Consider the following 18,927-nt stretch of genomic DNA (forward strand, 5'->3'; position numbering starts at 1 on the left):
CCCCCCCCACTTATCTGTGCTCACTACTTGGCCTGAGTTCATCACACCTGCATACAAGACCCAGAGTGGGCAGGAGGCCTGCTGGGGTCCCGGGGAGCCTGGGAGACCTCCCCCCCCTCCCCACATAGAAGTCTCCTGCCCAAGAGCTGATGAGGGTGGAAGGAAAAGAGCTCGGGGAAAGCAGAAGGTGGGGAGAGAGGAAAACTGGGGGGATGCCCGATTCAGGAAGACCGGGGGGGGGGGGGGGGGTTGGCCTGTGCAATGAGCACATGCAAATCCTGCCCCTGCCAGGGCCTGACTCTGCTCTCAGTCTCAGTTCCCTGTCTGGAAAATGGGACGGAGGCAACTTCCTCCTGTGACTCGCTCCCCTCCCGTGCTGAAGGAGGACGACAGAAGTCGGCCAACCGACCACCATGTCAGTGTGCTCCAGGTTGGAGCGCCTGCCCAAAGATGGGCAACAGTTCACATGAGCAGGCAACAGTCCCCACCCACCCGAAGCAGCCAGCAAACACAAAACAGACACGCTCCCTCTCCCCAAAATGGGGCCCGGCACTTCCTGTGTGAGATTTCCATTTCCTCAGCCAAAATGAAAAAGCAGCAAGAAGTGGTGGCAATAAAATGGGGAAGAGGGCTGGGGATGGACGGATATCCTGCCAGCTCCATGCGGGAGCGGGAGCCCATTTTTAGCTGAAATCTCTTGGCTGGATTGTTCCTGGTGTGTCTTCCCCGTCACCCCAAGCCCTGCCTCCGGGGGTGGGGGTCGAGAATGCAAGCCCTGGATCGGGAGGAGGGTGGGAAGGCAAGCGAGGAAGTGGCAGAAGAGGGAGCATGCTCGGAGGCTGCCTGGTGGGAGACGTTTGGGGAGGGGGGGGGCTCCTTCCAAAAATGATGCCAATAACCAAACAGATGTAAACAGCATTTGGCCAGAGCTGTTAACCCTTTGAGATGCACTGAGCCACCAGTCCCCGGCGGCCACATCCAGGCTGCCCAGGGCTTTGGGAAAGGGGGGGGGAGTGGAGCAAGCGGAGGGGGGGGGCACGCGGCTTCCTTGGTGGGAGCACCAAAGGCACCCTTCGCCCTGGGGTATCTGAGCTAAAACCAGATTTTTCCGGATGGAAAACACAGGCCACGAGGATTTCAAATAAATAAAGAAGAGCTGTTGTGGGATCCCGCTGGAACTGGCCTGGGGAGACCGAGGCTCAAAACCTTGCTCAGTAATGAAGCTCACCGGGTGACCTTTGGCCAGGTACACCCTCTCTACCTCACGGATTAACCTTTCCATGCTGCCTCAGGACATGGACAGTGGCTTGGAAGGGCGTGGCCACGGCCCAGCTGAATTCAGGAAGTAGTAAGTGCAGAAGAAGAAGAAGAGATTGGATTTATACCACGCCCTTCACTACCCAAAGGTGTCTCAGAGCGGCTTACAAACTCCTTTCCCTCCCCCTCCCCACAACAGACACCCTGTGAGGGAGGTGGGGCTGAGAGAGCTCTTGACAGAAACTGCTCTTTTTCAAGGACAGCTCTTATCAGAACTACGGCTTGCCCAAGGTCATCCAGCCAGGTGCAATTGGAGGAGTGGGGAATCAAACCCCGTTCTCCCAGATTAGAGTCCACGCACTTAACCACTACATCAAACTGGCTCTCTAGTAAATGCAGAAGGAAGCCGTCACAGAACTCTAGGTGTCCCCTGGATGCACAAGAGAACTTCATGACTCTTGCCCAGTGTGGATGTCTCTTTTCTGGGCACAGTGCTCACACAGGACACTTCCAGCCTTCCTTAGAGGAGACCGATATCAGTCCATTTACAGTGGAACGGCCTTGCTCTCTCTGACAAATAACCTTCGCTGGCAACCCTGCAGATGCTCCTAGATGGCTCACTAGCTTTCAGAACCACCTTCATTGGATTCGTCTGGACAGATTGGTTGAACTGGGTATCGGGGGCACCGTGATCCAAACTGCTCCTGTCGGGTATCAGGAAAGCAGTGCTGGGGACGGCTGCTCAGCTGCACAGCATTGGTACTGTGGACTCCCACAAGGCTCCATCTCATCCCCATGTGCTGTTCGAGGTTTACATGAAACCGCACGGAGAGATCGCCAAGAGATCTGGGGCAAAATGTCACCAATATGCAGACAGTTCGTTTGCGATACTGCGGCATCGTGCCTAAGAGAACGTGCTGTGATTGAGGAGGTGCTGCCCAGTTCAAACCTCACCCCTGCCACAAAACCCGCTCAGTGGTTCTGGGCAAGCTGCTCTTTCTCAGCTTCACCAACCCCCCCCCCCCCCATTTGCAATACAGGGATAATTATACTGGCCTACCTTTAAGGGCTGTTGCAAGGATTATAAGACAGTGTGTGTAAAGAGCTTACACAAGCGTGATATAAATGTTATGGAGTGAGCTCCCATTTCTAGTTCCAGCTCCTGCCAACCTAGCAGTTCGAAAGCAAGAAATTGCAAGTAGATAAATAGGTACCACTTCGGTGGGAAGGTAACAGCGTTCCGTGCGCCTTGGCGTTTAGTCATGCTGGCCACATGACCACGGAAACGTCTTTGGACAGCGCTGGCTCTTCGGCTTCGAAACGGAGATGAGCACCGCAACCCTAGAGTCGGACTCGACTGGCTTTCGAGCAAGGGAACCTTTACCTTTTTATTGTCATGACAACATCCAACTCCATATTCCCCTCTTAGTTCACTGACGTTCTGGATGTGGCGATGAGCCAGATAAGGGCCAGAAAGGGAAGCTTAGTCCAGAGACAAATAAAGAGGCGGCCTGTTCTTGGTGGGGCTGCACACTTGCCCCCAAGGGACATGTTCGAACAGCGTCGGGGTGCTCTCAAATTATCTTCCAATGGAGGCTCAAGTCTCTTGTGTAGCACAAAGCGCCAGCAACCAAGCCTGGGGAAGAGCCAGCAGTGGCTTTCCCTGGACAAGCAACATTTGTTCAGCTACCCACACACCATTCATGTCCACGATTAGATTACTGTAACACGTTTTCTGAATGGGCTTCTTTTGAAGACTTCAATTTGTTCGGAAGGCGGCAGACAGATTTGTTTCTGCTCTCCTGTAGCGTTTTACCTGGTCTCTTTTTCACAATGTGTTTTTATATGTTGCGAGACAACTTGGCTATTTTCTAGTGGACGTTATGGGATAGAAACTTTTTAACTAAATAACAACCTAACGGCAGTGAAAGCCTTCAGGAGCTCCTTGGAGAAGGTGGGGTGGGAGAATTACATAATGGACAGGTAAATAAATAATTGGACAGGTAAGGAAATGGTGGCGGTGGAAAGTCTCAGAAGCCAAGCGTTCAATAGCCCAGACCAATCATTATAGCACTTTATATGGCTCGCCGCCATGTGTAAATTGTACTGTTGTTGTAAATTTGTAATTTTATTGTTTTTGCTATAGACTATTTTAGATGTATTGTATTAATTTTACTGGTTTTAATGGCTGTAAGCCGCCCTGAGCCGCTTCGGCGGGAGGGCGGAATAAAAATCTAATAAATAAATGAATAAATAAATAAATAAAGTGATGTCAAGTTGCCGCTGACTTATGGCAACCCTGTAGGATTTTTAAGGCAAGAGATGTCCCATTGCCTGCCTCTGTGTCACACCCCTGGTATTCCTTGGTGGCCTCCCATCCAAATACTGACCAAGGCTGATCTTGCTCAGCTTCTGAGATCTGGCTAGCCTAGGCCATTCAGGTCAGGGCAGGTAAATAAATCAGGATAAAATTCAAACCCCCCCCCCCCAAACACAAGCAGATACACAACGGGGCAGCCAGACTGCCTTTGCCTTTTGGGGAAGACCAAAGGATGGGTAAGGAGGGAAGGACTGACGTACGATCTGGGCAGCTCCAGAGCACTGGGCGGGGGATTCCAGGTGTCTGAGTGGCCGAGCATCCAATCCGACCAGACCTTGATGCTGGGAAGAAGCTCCTTGACGTCCTGCGGCAAGGAGGAGACTTTGATGTCACCTTCGGCAGAGCCGCCCTGCTGCCCTGCTGCCAAGAGAAAAAAGGGGGAGGCCTTGTTACGGGTCACGTCTCGGCCAAAACTCCTCACGGCCATCTGCAGAATCTTCTCTGCCACCTCCTCCTCTCTCTCCAGTCCTCATCTTGACCGTCTGAGGTGGAGGGAAACCCCGGTGTTCATGACCAAGAACAGCAGCCCCCCCCCCCAAAGCTGGGTGCTGTAAGGAAGACGGAGGAGGGCTTGAAAAGTTAAGGCAATGTGTTGGATGCAGCCACTCTTCACACGTGAACACACACGAAGCGGTCTTAAACTGAATCAGAACATTAGTCCGTCAAGGTCAGTATTGTCTATTCAGGCTGGCGGCAGCTCTCCAGAGTCTCAAGCAGAGGTCTTCCCCATCTGATCCTTTTTAACTGGAGATGCTGGGGATTGAATTTAGGACCTTCTGCATGCAAAGCAGAGGCTCATGCACTGAGCCACAGCCCCTTCCAATATTCAATAGAACAAAAGGGCTCCCTGACAAAGCCAGCACTACAGTTCTGGCCGGCCAGGAGGAAGCCCAGAATCCTCTCCACCCTTGCCCAGAAAACTCTGTCCCATTCCTGAGCTATAACTGACTGGACAAAAGGGAGGGCTGGACTCCAAGGGGCAATGTTAACTGGGCTGCCCGTTCTTCCAGGACCTGATCCAGAAAAGACTTATGTGCCTTCTAGGGTGCTCAGAGTGAAGTGCGCCTCCAGTGCGCCTCCAGTTTCAATGCACACACCAAAACCTGTTTTCAGGTTCCCAAAAGTCTACAAAACACTGTACATCTTCGAGCACATGATGCTGCTGCATGAACCCTGAAGATGTAGACAAATCCTGTAATTAGAACAACTAAGCCAAAATAAACTAAGCAAACATGCACGTCTTTGTTACTTTTGTGCCTAATTCACGGGGATGAGCAAATCATAACTCTGACCAGCACAAAAATCACATGCATCAACCAGTGGAAATCCTACCCACCCCTCCCCCATATCTGGCTTCTGTGGTTTCACCTGGCATCTTCATGACTGTAACAACTGGATAGTACTTCGAATGCTTTTTAAAACTCAAGTTGAACTCTGAATCTAGTACCAAATCCTGCACTTGGGTGGGTGGGGTGTGGTTGCAGGAGGCCAGAATACACACAGCGGCAGAGCCTGGGCAGGCTTCCATTTAAACAAAGTTGGGGATTAAAAGCACCCAGATCAGAGAGGCTCGTATATCTGTTAACAGGCAGGAGAGCAGAAGTGTGTGTGTGCAGGGTGGGCGGGGGGAGGAGAAATCAAGGGTGGTATCTTCTTGTCTGAATGCCAGCTTCATTCGTTCCCTTTGACATCTAGAATCTGAGGCAGCTAGCTATACAGCTCCACAAGGGAAGCGGACAAATTCATGGAGGAGGGGTGGTCCAACAGTGACCAGTAGTCATGTTGACTAAATTAGGCCACCATGTTCAGATGCTGTCAGGCAACAACAGGAGGGGGAATTTTGCCCTCACAGCCTGCTTCTTTGACATCTGGTGGCCCACCGAGGCGGAAAGGATGCTGGACTTGATGCCCCCCCGTGGTGTGACCCAGCGGAGTTCTCCTGAAGTTCCCAAGCTCGGGCAAGTCATCTGGGGACTCAACAGCAGAGCAGAGCCACCCAGACCAACCTCTCCTTCTGAGCACAGATCCACCCCTGCCCTGCTTACCGAGGGAGACTTCCTGTAGCAAGATGGTGCAGCGGTTGACTAATATGGCAAACATGGAGAGTCCAAAAGCTGTGGCCTGCTCCTGGATCACTGAGCGGCAGTCTTCGGCGAGGCACTCTGTGGGCAAAAGCAAGGAACAGATGAGTGGTGGGCACCAGGACTCAGCCAGGCAGTGCAGAAAGCAATCCAGTGGGGGGGACCGCGCTCTGATGGGCTAGCTCATGCCTGCTGTGCAAAGAATGCCGGGAGCAGCAGACTTCAGTCCGATCCAGATTTTAAGAAAATGTACATCTTGTGTCATAAGAAAGAGTGGTGACGAAAGAGTAACTTTTAAATTTTATTTTAATTTGTTTATACCCTGTTCTTCTCCCCAACAGGAACCCAAAAGGGCTTGTAATATTGTTCTTCCTTCCTCTGTATTATCCTCGGAGCCATCATCTTATGAGTTGGGTTAGGCTGAGAGGGTGCCTGACCCAAAGCCACCCAGTGAGCTTCCATGGGAGAGAGGAGGGATTCGAACCTGGGTCACTCCGATGCTAACTGGGCACTAACCGCCACACCGCTTCACTCAGCATGAGTGCTGCCTTGGCAGCAGGGTTGCTGAGCTCTAGGCCGTAAGATTTCTGGACATTTTGGGGGTGGAGGCTGGCGAGGGCAGGGCTTGGGGAGGGGAGACTTTACTGGGGTGCAAAGCCACGGAGTCCACTTTCCAAAGCAGCAATTTTCTCCAGGGGAACTGAGCGCATGGGATAGAGCAGGTCGAGAAAGAAGTACTTTTCTCCCTTTCTCACAATACAAGAACTTGTGGGCACTCCATGAAATTGCTGAGCAGTCGGGTTAGAACAGATAAAAGGAAGTCCTTCTTCACCCAAAGAGTGATTAACACATGGAATTCACTGTCATATGAGGTGGTGGCAGCTACAAGCATGGACGCCTTCAAGAGCGAATTAGATAAACATATGGAGCAGAGGTCCATCGATGGCTATTAGCCACAAGGTATAGATAGGGACTCTCAGTATGGGGCAAGTGATGCTCTGTATTCTTTGTGCCTGGGGGGGGGGCAAACAGTGGGAGGGCTTCTAGTGTCCTGGCCCTACTGATGGACCTCCTGATGGCACCTGGTATTTTTTGACCACTGTGTGACAGAGTGTTGGACTAGATGGGCCATTGGCCTGATCCAACATTGGCTTCTCTTATGTTCTTATGAGTCTTTATCACTCAGCAGGGCCTGCAAGCTGCTAGATACACTCTGGCCAGCAGAAACAAGGCCGGCTTCCCCAGACCTTTTCAGCTGTTACTTGGAGCACTGTGGCAAGAGGGGGAGACTAGGGGTTTCTTTGGAGAACCCTTCACTGGGGCAAGTGATGCACTGTATTCTTGGTCCTGGGGGGGGGCAACAGTGGGAGGGCTTCTAGTGCCCTGGCCCCACTGCTGGACCTCCTGATGGCACCTGGTATTTTTGGCCACTGTGTGACAGAGTGTTGGACTGGGTGGGCCACTGGCCTGATCCAACATTGGCTTCTCTTATGTTCTAATGATCTCTTTTATCTGGAGACTAGTTGTCATTCGGGGAGATCGCCACCTGCCACCTGCCACCTGGAGACTGGCAATTCTACCTGGCAGATGAGAGTGCTTGAGTCTGAACTCTTGCTTTGTACCTTTGAAAGACATCAGAGAGCCAAGGAGAAAGTGCTAAACAAAAAAAACCACCAGATCAGGGAAGACTGAAGTCATCCCCCCCCCCCCCCCGGAGAGAATGCTCCCTCTCTCGCCACACCCAAGCAGCAGGATACTGCTCCTACACAAGAGGGAGGCAGGAGGGATCTCCATGAAGGGCTCTGCGCAACTTTTGCTGCCTCTTCCCTCTGTGTGTGTTTGGCTGGGAGGGAACGAGCAGAGAAACCCTGGAGTTCCAGTCGGGAAGTGATCGCTCTGCCTCGCATGTGGAGGTCTGCAAAGTGCTCCAGTTGGTGGGGCGTTGAATCCATCTGGACGCGATGAATGTGCTCAAAGAACAAGGCATATGGACTGCTTTCCTGGACCAAAGAGATGCAGGGAAGGCCCAGAGCACTGGAAGAAGGTGGGAAACGGCAAGGAGAACGAGAGAAGGTGTCCACAGGAGTCAGACGGCAAAGGGCCCCCCATGACAGAAGGGCCTATGGTCACCAGCAGTGTTCCCTCTAAGTTGAGTTAGTGAGTTAGTGTGAGCATAGTTTTTTAGCCTCCGGCTCACACATTTTTGTCTCCGCTCAGGAAGGATGGCTCCAGAGCAAACTAATTTATGCAGCAGCCAAATCGCTCGCTCACAACTTCAATGCCAGCAGCTCACAAAGTAGAATTTTTGCTCACAAGACTCCAAAGCTTAGAGGGAGCATTGGTCACCAGCTAAGGCAGTACCAGCAGTGTCTCTACCGGCACAGAAGAACAATGTGGGAGCAAAATGCGGCAAGCAGTGAGTGCTGCAGCTAGCTGCAAAGCCACGCTGGATACCGCCCTACTACAATGACCAGGGATGTGTCTAGCCAGGGAGTGAGGGATGGTGAACCAGAGATCACGGCCACCGGGAACTGCCCCCATCCAAAAAACAAGCCTTAGTCCGATCTTTATTAAGCAAATCTTCATCCTTTTATCTAATAGACAAGGGCAGATAAAAAAACAACAACACACACACAGTGGGACCAGCCACAGCTACCCTTTAAAGGTAAAGGTTCCCTTGCTCGAAAGCCAGTCGAATCCGACTCTAGGGTTGCGGTGCTCATCTCCGTTTCAAAGCCGAAGAGCCAGCGCTGTCCAAAGACATTTCCGTGGTCATGTGGCCGGCATGACTAAACACCAAGGCGCACGGAACGCTGTTACCTTCCCACTGAAGTGGTACCTATTATCTACTTGCATTTCTTGCTTTCGAACTGCTAGGTTGGTAGGAAGCTACCCTTTAGGGGAGTGCAAATCTCAAGGAACACCCAGGTTTGTAGAATTTATGTTTTAAAAAGAAATAAAAAAACCCCCCCCCCCCCATTAATGTCTCCACCTAAAGACTGGCAGGCACTAAGGAAGCACAGCGTTCCAGCAGCACATTGGAATGCAAGCCAAACCGGCACCAAACACTGAAGCAGCGGAGCTGGCCACCAGCCCCGTGGGAAGGATGGAGAGGGTGTGTGTGTGGTGAGGAGAACCAGTGGCGGTGGAGACTGGGGGAAATGGAAGCAGGGGGGATAGGGGCAGCAGAGGCGAGAAGAGGATTACCCATCCCGCATTAGTCCCCACACGTAGATTTTCTGTAGATTTCTATTTTGACGACTGAAGCTCACCTTCCCACCCCCAAAACCTGGCTTGCTTATTTTACTGGAAACTGCTTGGCAGCTTTCCAGCTTATCTTTGCAGCCATGAGGACTGGAAACCTGATTTTTCTATCTGTTTAAAAATGTGGCAAGATTCTTTTAAAAGACATCCCAAACTCTGGAGCAACCTGTGAACTCCATATTTTTGCAGCCCCCACCGCACAACGGCAGTCTTGCAGAACTGGTGGCAATGAACTCAATAACCATTTTGTTTAAAGCATTGCATGAAGCATTTACCCTTTTGACTTTAAGATCAATATTTGCATTTCCCACATCTGCAAAATGGCCATCTGTCTGACTGGCAACTCTCTGCCACTTTCTGTACCATGCAGATGTTCTAAAAACAGCTGTCAGGCAATACCTCCTTTATGAAGACCAACTAACATTTCACAAAACAGCAGGCAAACCTCTGAGCTCCCTAGAACTCTATAACTTTGGACGGTCACTGTACGAAAAGCAGGGGTGAGGAGAATAGGAAGAAAGGAAGGAAGGAAAAGATGTTTCAGAGCATGGTGGGAAAGCCCAAAGACTGCCACTAGTGCCCTGCTGGGTGTGAATCAGGTTTTAAGATGCACCAAAGGTTACTGGGACAGAGACGCCACCCCGACCCACCCACTCTCTCTTTAAGAGTGTTAAAGCCAGCCAGAAGTCAACCTGATGTCTCTGCAGCACAGATCAGAATATGTAAGGCCCTTGGAAGGCAGACAAGCAGGAGGACAACATAGTTAGGGGGCTCTCTCAGCAACAAAACTAAAGATTAATTGCTACAGATGCATAGGACACCCTCCCATAAAGCAAAAACCCACCTGAAGAACCGAGACAGCAGAACTTTGAAATGCAGAGGGCCAGCCATTCCCCCCCCCCCCCAGGTCAAGGCCAAGTACAATTGAGCCAAAGGGTCAGCTGACAAGAAAAGCTCCCATCACCCATACCTGAGCCCAACGAGGAGAGCCAGAAGGCGGGGCCAGGGGGCACCCCAGCAAAACCCAAAGGAAGGCTCAATACTCCCTGCCCTCTGGACGGTCCCACATTTGGACCTGCCTGCTGTCCCCGTGCCAGGCACTGTTCCGGCCTCCATAAATCTACCTGGCTTCTCTTACGTAGCGGGAGACATTTTGGTTTCCAGGAGAACATAATATTCATGGAAAACATAAACCAACTGTCGTCAAAGTTGTCGGGGCTCAGGAAATGGAGCGGCCAGGAGAAGGCTGCCATGTGGCCGGATGTTATGCATTTCTAATTAGCGCGATACATCTTTCAGCAGCCGCGAGTGTCCTTTGCTGGGAAACTGAGAGCGCTGCCGTTGTTATTGTAACTGTCAAGGAGTGCTTAAAACAGATAATCTCCAGGAAAAGTGATAAACACAACCCTCCCCACCAGGGTGTGCTGGACACCGTCACCGGACCCTCCTAGAGGGCAGCGTGGCCAGGTCGCAAGAAGCAACGGGATAAGGCTGCTACTGAGATGCAAAGGGTGTGGGGTGTGTGTGCGTGCTGTCCACTGAGGCAGGAGAAGCAGAGATGTCAACACCGGAACTTCTGCTCACAGGTCTGACTGGACCGCAAGGAAAACAAACACGAGCTGGGTGACAGGGTACAGCCGGCGTTCTTCAGATCAAAAGTCGGGTTGATTCAGAGGCATCCCAACCCCACTCTTAGCCGCAACTCCCCACACGCAGGCTTTTCTGCAGGCATCCAAAACCAGAGGAGAGTCACGCGGACATTCATTTTCACCTGTCTCGTTGGCCTACCGAGGCTGGCGTGCATCATTCTGAGCTCCACAGAACGTTTCCCCAGGCAGAAAAAATTCTGTGGAACTCAAAGGCCCGCACGATCTTAACCTCGGCCTGCACACTAAATAGCTTGATCAATATTAAAAAAAGAAGAAGGCTTGGCCCGAGGGCTGAGAATCAGGGAGTGGAAAGCGGCCGAGGCCCCGACCTGGGCAGTCCAGGCGACCCCAAACTCATGGGATCACGGAAGCTCAGCAGGGGTCAGCCCTGGCTAGTACTTGGATGGGAGACCACAGAGGACATCCAGGGTTGTCACAGAGAGACGGGGAATGGGAAACTCTCTCGCCTTGAAAACTCTATGGGGTCACCAGCAGTCAGCTGCAACTCGACACCCCCCAAAACACCCAGCGGAGATAAGAACACAAGAGATGCCAATGTTGGATCAGGCCAAAGGCCCATCCAGTCCCACACTCTGTATCACACAGTGGCCAGAAATACCAGGTGCCATCAGGAGGTCCACCAGTGGGGGCAGGACATTAGAAGCCCTCCCACTGTTGACCCCCCCCCCCCCCAAGCACCAAGATGACAGAGCATCCCTTGCCCCAGAGTCCCTATCTATACCTTGAGGCTAATAGCCACTGATGGACCTCTGCTCCATATGCTTATCTGCTCCGATGAGAAAAGGAGCACAAGCGGGGTCTGGAGGGGAGGCGCCTTCCTGGACAGCCAGGCCAGTGGAGTGATGCAATCCCGGGAGCCGGCCTTGCTCTGGCTCATCAGTGACCCGGCAGCCGCTGAGAAGAGACACCCCTTTCCACCAGCTGGCTAGGCCAACGAGGCAGGAGGCGGCAAGCTGACTCCACCTGGAGGCACTCGGCGGCGGCTGCCCTTATCAGTGCTCAGACACTCGGGAGTGTTTGTCTCGTGAGTCACTCTCAGCCAGACGGTGCTGGCACTGCAAACCCCCCCCCAACCCCCACCCCAGATGGCTGGGTTTCTGCAGGAAGTGGGCAAGAGAGGAGAGCTTCAAGGGGAGGCCGAGGCTCTCAGAGCACCAGGGAGAGATGCATCAGGAGGAGGACAGTATGCAAACCAGACAAGAATGCAAACCTCAGAACTGGGTGGGTGGAAGGACAGAGCATCTCGGCTGGGGGCATTTCCCTGCTGCCCCGGCACCTAGTGATTCAGAGGACATGCACCCGACACACAGCTCCTTCCACCAGAGGCAAACCCTTCACCCTCCCTAGCGCTTAAGAAGAAGAGATTGGATTTATACCCCGCCCTTCACGACCCAAAGGTGTCTCAGAGCGGCTTACAACCTCTTCCCCTTCCCCTCCCCACAACAGACACCCTGTGAGGTAGGTGGGGCTGAGAGAGCTCTGACAGAAATGGCTCTTTTTCAAGAACAGCTCTTATCAGAACTACGGCTTGCCCAAGGCCGGCCAGCCAGGTGCAATGCAAGTGGAGGAGTGGGGAATCAAACCCGGTCCTCCCAGATTAGAGTCCGCGCACTTAACCACTACACCAAACTGGCTATAAGTGCCCCGTATAGGTTTGCTGCTTAAGGCAATGGAAATCTATCAAAGCCTTCCACTCCCTAATTGCAAGACTGGGGGGGGTGGGGTAAGGTTTGTTGGTTGGGGGCAGCAGTGAGAGGCAGGACAGCGGGGACCAAGGGGTCAAGGAACTGTGAACAATCCCCCCCAGCAAGTCTCAAACATCAGCAGATGCTTTTAAACTCAATCTTCTCCAGGTCTGAAAATCAGCTCCTCAAAGGGGGGGAGGGAACCTCCCAGCAGCCCAAAAGAGCCAGGGGTCACCAAATCCCACCACCGATGCCTCTGGAGGAGCAAACCCACCTCCTCCGAGATTGGAAGGAAAAAAAAATAACAGCTTCATCCCCTCTGCGAAGCAAAACCAGTGGCCTACGAAACACCCGGCCTGGGGAAGCAGGACGGCTCCCGGAGAAGGAGCAGAAGCCCTTCCTCTGTGGAGCTCACAAAGTTTCAAAAGAAGGGGCGTCCTAAAGCCTGGCATATACTGAGGTCCCCTCTGCATTCTGAATTGGGAAAAAAGTTTTACCTACGATTTTAAGTGATTCTGCTGGATCACATACATTTCTAAGATGCTTCTTTGGACAGTTCTCCGTTCAAATGGGATGTAAATTATTACACTGCAAATCGGCAGAACAAGATCCCAAGGCTATCCTCCCGGCCGGCCGGGGACACTACCGCATGGATGGAGGGGCGGGCAGGCAGGGCTCGGGAAAAGCCCATAGCCAAACACACCATTCCTTCCATCTGGGCTCTGCTGCGTCTTTTTGCAGGCCAGCAGTGGGGACTTGCGGACAGACGCTTTACCCCTCGAGCTCGGCCAGGATCAGCGCCTGTGGATCCTGCAGGAGGTGAGGCAGCTGTCAAGAGCTCCCTCCTGGCTTTCTGGCGCACGTGCGGTTCTGCTGGGGGAAGGGGAAGGGGGACAAGGTGAGACAGGCTGGAAAGTGGGAGGGGGCATGAACGGAGCAGCACTCCCCATGGAAGCTATTAGATACTCAACACTTCATTTGTTTCTCCCACCCCCCCCCACCCCCCCACCCGGGGAGCACAGCTGCCAGCTCTAGGACAGGAGGCTCTCCTCTGACGTAACCAGGAAGCAGCTGCAAAATTAAGGAATCCCTCCTGACATCATAAAAAAGGGTCAACGGTTTACAGGGGAAAGTATAAAAATTAATGACATATTCCCAGCCGATCCTGCAGGCCTGCCTGAGACTCGCACAGGAAGCTGAGCCGCACAAGGTTGTACTTCCTCAATTGTTTGCCCAGGCCAACCCCCCCCCCCCCCGCCCCAAGACAGAGGGTAGTTGAAGCTGGTCTGGGGAAGTGTGTGTGTGTGTGTGTGTGTGTGTGTGTGATTCTAGGGGCAGCCTCAGGGCTTCACCCTGCCAGACCCACTTCTCTCCGGGAGGCCGCTCTCTAAGGGACGGAGCGGCCCTTCACCCTGGAAGAGCCTCCAGCCTGCAGGGCGTTTTCTGCTGGAACGGGAAAAGGGCACCAGTGCTAAAATTAACCCGGCCTCTTCCCGGAAGTATCTGTGGAAAGAGGCTGCCGTTTTTAGAATGTGTTATTCTCAGAAATTTCCTGAAAAGGCCCCTGAAGCCCAAACATGCCGAGAAGCCATTTCCACCTGTGGCGGGACAGAGAGACAGTCCCATAGTTCAATGAGGACCACCAGCGGGCTCTCCAGAGTTCTGTTAAGGCGTGGGTTCTCTCCAGACCACGCACACATCGAAGTGATCTTGCAAGTGATCTTCTCAGGTAGACCAGAGTGGACGGCCTCAAGTTGGCAGCTTCCAAGTAGCGCTGTCTGGCTAAGCACCAGCTCTTGCTGAGACAGGCAGGACCGCAGGGGTCATTTTGGGGGGGGACGCGGGGGGACGCCATCCCCCCGGGTGAGGTGCGGGAGGGCGGGGCCTGGAGCTCCCTGCTGGTGCCTGCTGGAGGTCGCCGCAGGCTGTGGGGAGGACACACTTCCGGTGATGTCAGGGGGTGTGGCATATGCTAATGAGTTATGCTAATGAGTCCCCCTAGCTCTTTTTCTACGAAATGACCCCTGGGCAGGAGGGATGGATCACGCTGGGCTCCCGCTGCTGGGCTCACTCTAAGAACATGCCACCCTAGACTCCCCACCCCCCATCAGGAGATCAGAGGACCTCAAAACCCGTAAATACGTTAAGCAGCCGCTCTCTTCTCATGCACACTCATCTGCCCCCTCTCGTGAGTCCGTTGGCTGTCCAGTTAGCCCCCTACGGTTTGCATTGAGAGAAAGCAGGCGAGACGGGCAACACGCTCTCCTGGCCCTGTCAAGCCGACACCGTGGATACACTATGCCACACTTCTGCAGGGGAAAAGAAAAAGCACAGGACATCGTTTGGAGGAAAGGATTCTGGCCTCCTGAGAATCTGAGAGCCAAACGGGTCATTTGGGCTCAGGAACACAGAGCGGAGGGAATGGCTGAAGCCCCTTCTCCCTCCATACCGTGGTCCTGATCCCCGGAAGCACTTGGAAAATTAGTTCCCAGGAGCCGCTTTTTGACTGAGGAGTTAGGTAGGGGTTCCTCCAACCCAACCTGTTAAAAAAACATAACCTCTAACCTGATTCCAGAGGTGGAATCAGCTGCCTAGGGAGGTGGTTAGCTCCCCTGCACTGACAGCTTTCAAGAAGAGGCTGGACGAATATTTGTCAGAGATGCTCTCGGGCTGGTCCTGCATTGGGCAAGGGGGCTGGACTAGATGGTCTGTATGGCCCCAATCCAACTCTATGATTCTGATTCTATTTTTGCCCCTTGCCCCCTGGTGCACATGAAAGCACAGGTGGGCAGTGCCTGTTGAAACCTCGGAAGCCAGAGGCCTCAGCAGGTAGCCCTTCGATGCCTTATGATCAGCGGGAGCTGAAGAAACTGCAGACTTTGTTAACACGGCAAAAGATGAATCAGCACAGGTACTTCACGCGCGGGATCTAGACAGGCTGCAAACACCCAGTGCTGCTGGTTTTGCTGCATCGCTCCAATCAATCTCCTGTCCCTGCAGGAGGTGCAGGGACTGCCAGTGTGTCACTCGCTCCTCCAGAGCTATTCCTCTCTCATTGCATCCTGCCCTCCTGTTCGCCTCCTCCAGCACGATAAAGATCTCCTTGCCACAGAAATCGGGCTAAGGATTCCTGCTCCTGCAGACCTAGGAGTTAGGTCATCATTGCTTGCAGATGCGAGTGAACACACAGGCCCTGGAGAGGCTGAGTCTTTATCACTCAGCAGGGCCCGGGAGCTGCTGGATACACTCTGGCCAGCAGAAGCAAGGCCGGCTTCCCCAGGCCTTTGCAGCTGTTACTTGGAGCACTGTGGCAAGAGGGGTAGGCTAGGGGTTCCTCTGGAGAAACCTTCACTGGGTGGCCCAGATAGGACTGGGCAGAAAATTCCACAGAATGCAGTTCCAGATATGTCAGCAGGGCAAAGAGCATGGCTGCCTCCTTCACCGCCTACGCTGCTCTGCCTGCTAGGGACAACTTCCCAAGGCATCAGCAGTATGTCCACCAGTGGACAAACTGAAGTAACCAAGAGATGCCCCTTGGGACACCTCTGACCAGTCGCTCTTCCTGCACTGGAAAGCAGCCATGAGCTTCCTTCTTACCTATCTCCTTACCTAGGTACAATCAGACACCTATAACAGATGCACAGAGCCAGGTAACACGAATCAGCTCTCCTGTCAGCAACTGCGGGTGTGGAACCAAGTGGCGGCAGCTATTCCAGAGGAGTTCATCCAGAATTACGAATGCACACCCTTTTACACATTTGATTTAAACTGCACTGCTTCTGGAATGCAGATGAAAGGCTGAAATTTAGTGGGAGCACAGAACGGCGCCTCAGACCCAAAGCTTTGGTTTCAACTTCGACCAGCAGCTCTGGTCTCCAGACATATTTATCTAGTGCACGCTTATTCTACCCTGCATCCAAGGAAGTGCATATGCTGCTCTCCTTTCCTCTCACGACAGGTGAGGCTGGGAGTGACTGGCCCAGGGTCATTCAATAAATTTCATGGCTGAGTGAGGATTTGCACTCAGGTCTCCCAGCTTGACACTCTAACTGCTATAGAGAGCCAGTTTGGTGTAGTGGTTAGGAGCATGGACTCTAATCTGGGAGAACTGGGTTTGATTCCCCACTCCTCCACATGCAGCTGCTGGTGTGACCTTGGGCCAGTTACAAGTTCTTTCAGAGCGGTTCTCTCAAGGGCAGTTCTCTCACAGCTGTCTCAGCCCCACCTACCTCACAGGGTTGTGGGGAGGGGAAGGGAAAGGAGATTGTCAGCCGTTCTGAGACTCCTTTGGGTAGTGAAGGGTGGGGTATAAATCCAATCTCTTCTCTTCTTTTTCTTCTATAGCACACAAATCATTTCTCTCTCTCTCTCTCTCTCTCTCTCTCTCTCTCTCTCTCTCTTTTAAAAAAGCTCTCAACTAGGTGATGTCTGCTGAAATCTCAGGAGACTGAACTCTGGGGGTGGGGGGGGGTGGAGCTTCAGCATCTTACAGATTTCCCTCGTCCCTTCCTGCCTCCTAACAAACCCAAAATAAACTGTGCAAACCGCGGAATATGTAGGTTTCCTCAAATGGCAGGATTGCAATTTCTTTTGGCTCCGCTTCTAGGATCTCTCCTGGCCCATGCCTTTCTTCTGAGGCCCTCACCCCTGTGCCCGCCCCAAAGCGTCCCTCGCTGGCCACAGCGACACGGCCAGGGCGGCCACGGCCACTGCACTTCCTCACGCGCTGGGGGGGGGGAGGCAATCCCGAGCTGGCTTCGGTTTCAACTTTGACCAGCAGCTCTGAGACTCGCACTCGAGTACACGGCCGAATAAAATATTTTTTCATAAATTTAACGCCAGCATGTCTGTGTTTGGAAACTCTGAAAATCCATGTTGTATGGTTTACTGCGCTGGAAAAGGTGCCAACAGAGTTTCAAAGGAAGGGAAGCGTATAACTGTTTCCTTTCAAATGTATTTTCCAATGGGATCCATTGAGGGGGAAAAGCTGGAACTAACTAAAACATTATTAAAAACTGTTACGAAGAGAGACAGAGAGATGGAAAAAGATAGACAGAGAGAGAGAGAGAGAGAGAGAGAGAGAGAGAGAGAGAGAGAGAGAGAGAGAGAACGAACCAGTGCGAAACTGAGGAAGAGAAGGAAGGTGGCTGCCAGAAAGGAGAGAGGGTTGCAGGTCGAGACACACACACACACACACCCTGGCGAGGTGGCCTCTGGGCTCACGGCCACAACTGCTGGCCCGGGCAGACCAGACAGCCAACCACACTGCTGGTGGAGAGCGCCACCCTGGCAAGCTGCTAGCCCTCTGCATTCAAATCCAGCCAGACGGTAACTTTGATCGCTACTGACTTTTTTTTTTTTTAAATAGTCAAGTCACGGGCATCATGCCAGTTAAGTATATTTGCATCCACTCGCCTATTCTGCTTCTGCTGGGGAGGGAACGGCCGGGCAGCTCGCTCGCTTTGAGACTCCGAGTGGATGTCAGCCCATCCACACGGGGCCATCGAGGGCGGGATCGCTCGCTTTTTGGCTTTGGAAGTGGGGGAGGGAAAAAGGAAGCTGAGATTCGGAGAAGGCTCAGCTTCACATGCACAGCACGGTTGGGAAATGTGCACCACCCCTGACCTTCCTCTGCCCCGAGCTCGCAAGCCCGGTTTCAGGAGTGTGCCTAGTGAGAGGGTAGGGCTTGGGCAGCCATGCTTCTCGACGCGGAGGTTCCATCAAGGGACCGTGACTAACGGTGGCCTCTCCTTTCCTAAGGGCCTCGTGTCATTTAAAGGGCGAGCCCCGTGGCTGCCACCAGAGCTTGGTACGTGCGTTTGCGGAGCCCCTTCCGCCGCTGGCCTCCAGTTCTTCAGGGTGCCTCATCTACAGGCTGCAGCGCACATGTGGAGGGATGAGGGGAAAAATAAACAGACAGACAAAAGAATGAGGATGCCCTGCCAATTCCAATCGAGCAGCGTTTCGTTTAAACGCTTATCAAGCTGAGAAAGACCAGGGTTCCTGGAAAAGCAGGCTTCCTTTCTTCCAGTGCCAGCGTCAGACACCCTCCAGGACGGGCACAGGCCAGGCATGGTGGCAGGCAGCCCACCCCACCCAGCTCGGCAAACAAACCCTTGATGGCGGACGGTTAAAAAAAATATATAAAAATAAATAAAAACCGAGCACAGGAAGATTTTATGTTATTAATCTCAGATCTGGCTTCTGCCTGAGGGCCAAATTACCCACCAACACTCTGTGCTAATAAAACTTTTTAAGCTCCGATTGCGGCTTCTGCCAAAGCGCTCGACGGAATGGCGAGAGCCAAAGGATCCCTGCTCCGTATTAGAGGGCAGTGCCGGGCACCGGGAGGGCATCGAGTGACAAGGGGGCCGGGTGCGGCACACCGCCCCGCCCCACGGCCTGCCCCTCGCACCGCGGCTGCTGCACAAGCGAGCCAGGCTTCCCCTCTGTGAGCTGCGCAGCCAGACATGCCATTGCAGGGAGCAACCAAACGGGAGGAAGCACAGCCACTCCAGGCCAAGTGACACGCAACACTGGAACTCCAGCTCTGTTCTCTGGCCCGGGGTGAAGCAGCGGGGGGGGGGGGG

General features: G+C 53.1%; 1 protein-coding gene across 2 annotated transcripts in view; it reads right to left on the reverse strand.

Annotated features, from left to right (window-relative positions):
• Positions 1–18,927, reverse strand: part of SMG6 (SMG6 nonsense mediated mRNA decay factor) — a 116,083-nt gene that overhangs the window by 57,097 nt on the left and 40,059 nt on the right. Inside the window, exons 11-12 of one of the 2 annotated variants that reach the window (XM_015421909.1) lie at positions 5,683–5,799; positions 3,838–3,994 (exon numbers count right to left, since the gene is read on the reverse strand). In XM_015421909.1, the coding sequence (XP_015277395.1) occupies positions 3,838–3,994; positions 5,683–5,799 (274 nt within the window). Of the gene's footprint in view, positions 1–3,837; positions 3,998–5,682; positions 5,800–18,927 lie in introns of both variants that reach the window. The other variant, XM_015421908.1, reaches the window with a different exon arrangement.

Source organism: Gekko japonicus, unplaced genomic scaffold (genome assembly GCF_001447785.1).
Source record: "Gekko japonicus isolate JY-2015 unplaced genomic scaffold, Gekko_japonicus_V1.1 scaffold21, whole genome shotgun sequence".
NCBI classification, from domain to species: domain Eukaryota; kingdom Metazoa; phylum Chordata; class Lepidosauria; order Squamata; family Gekkonidae; genus Gekko; species Gekko japonicus.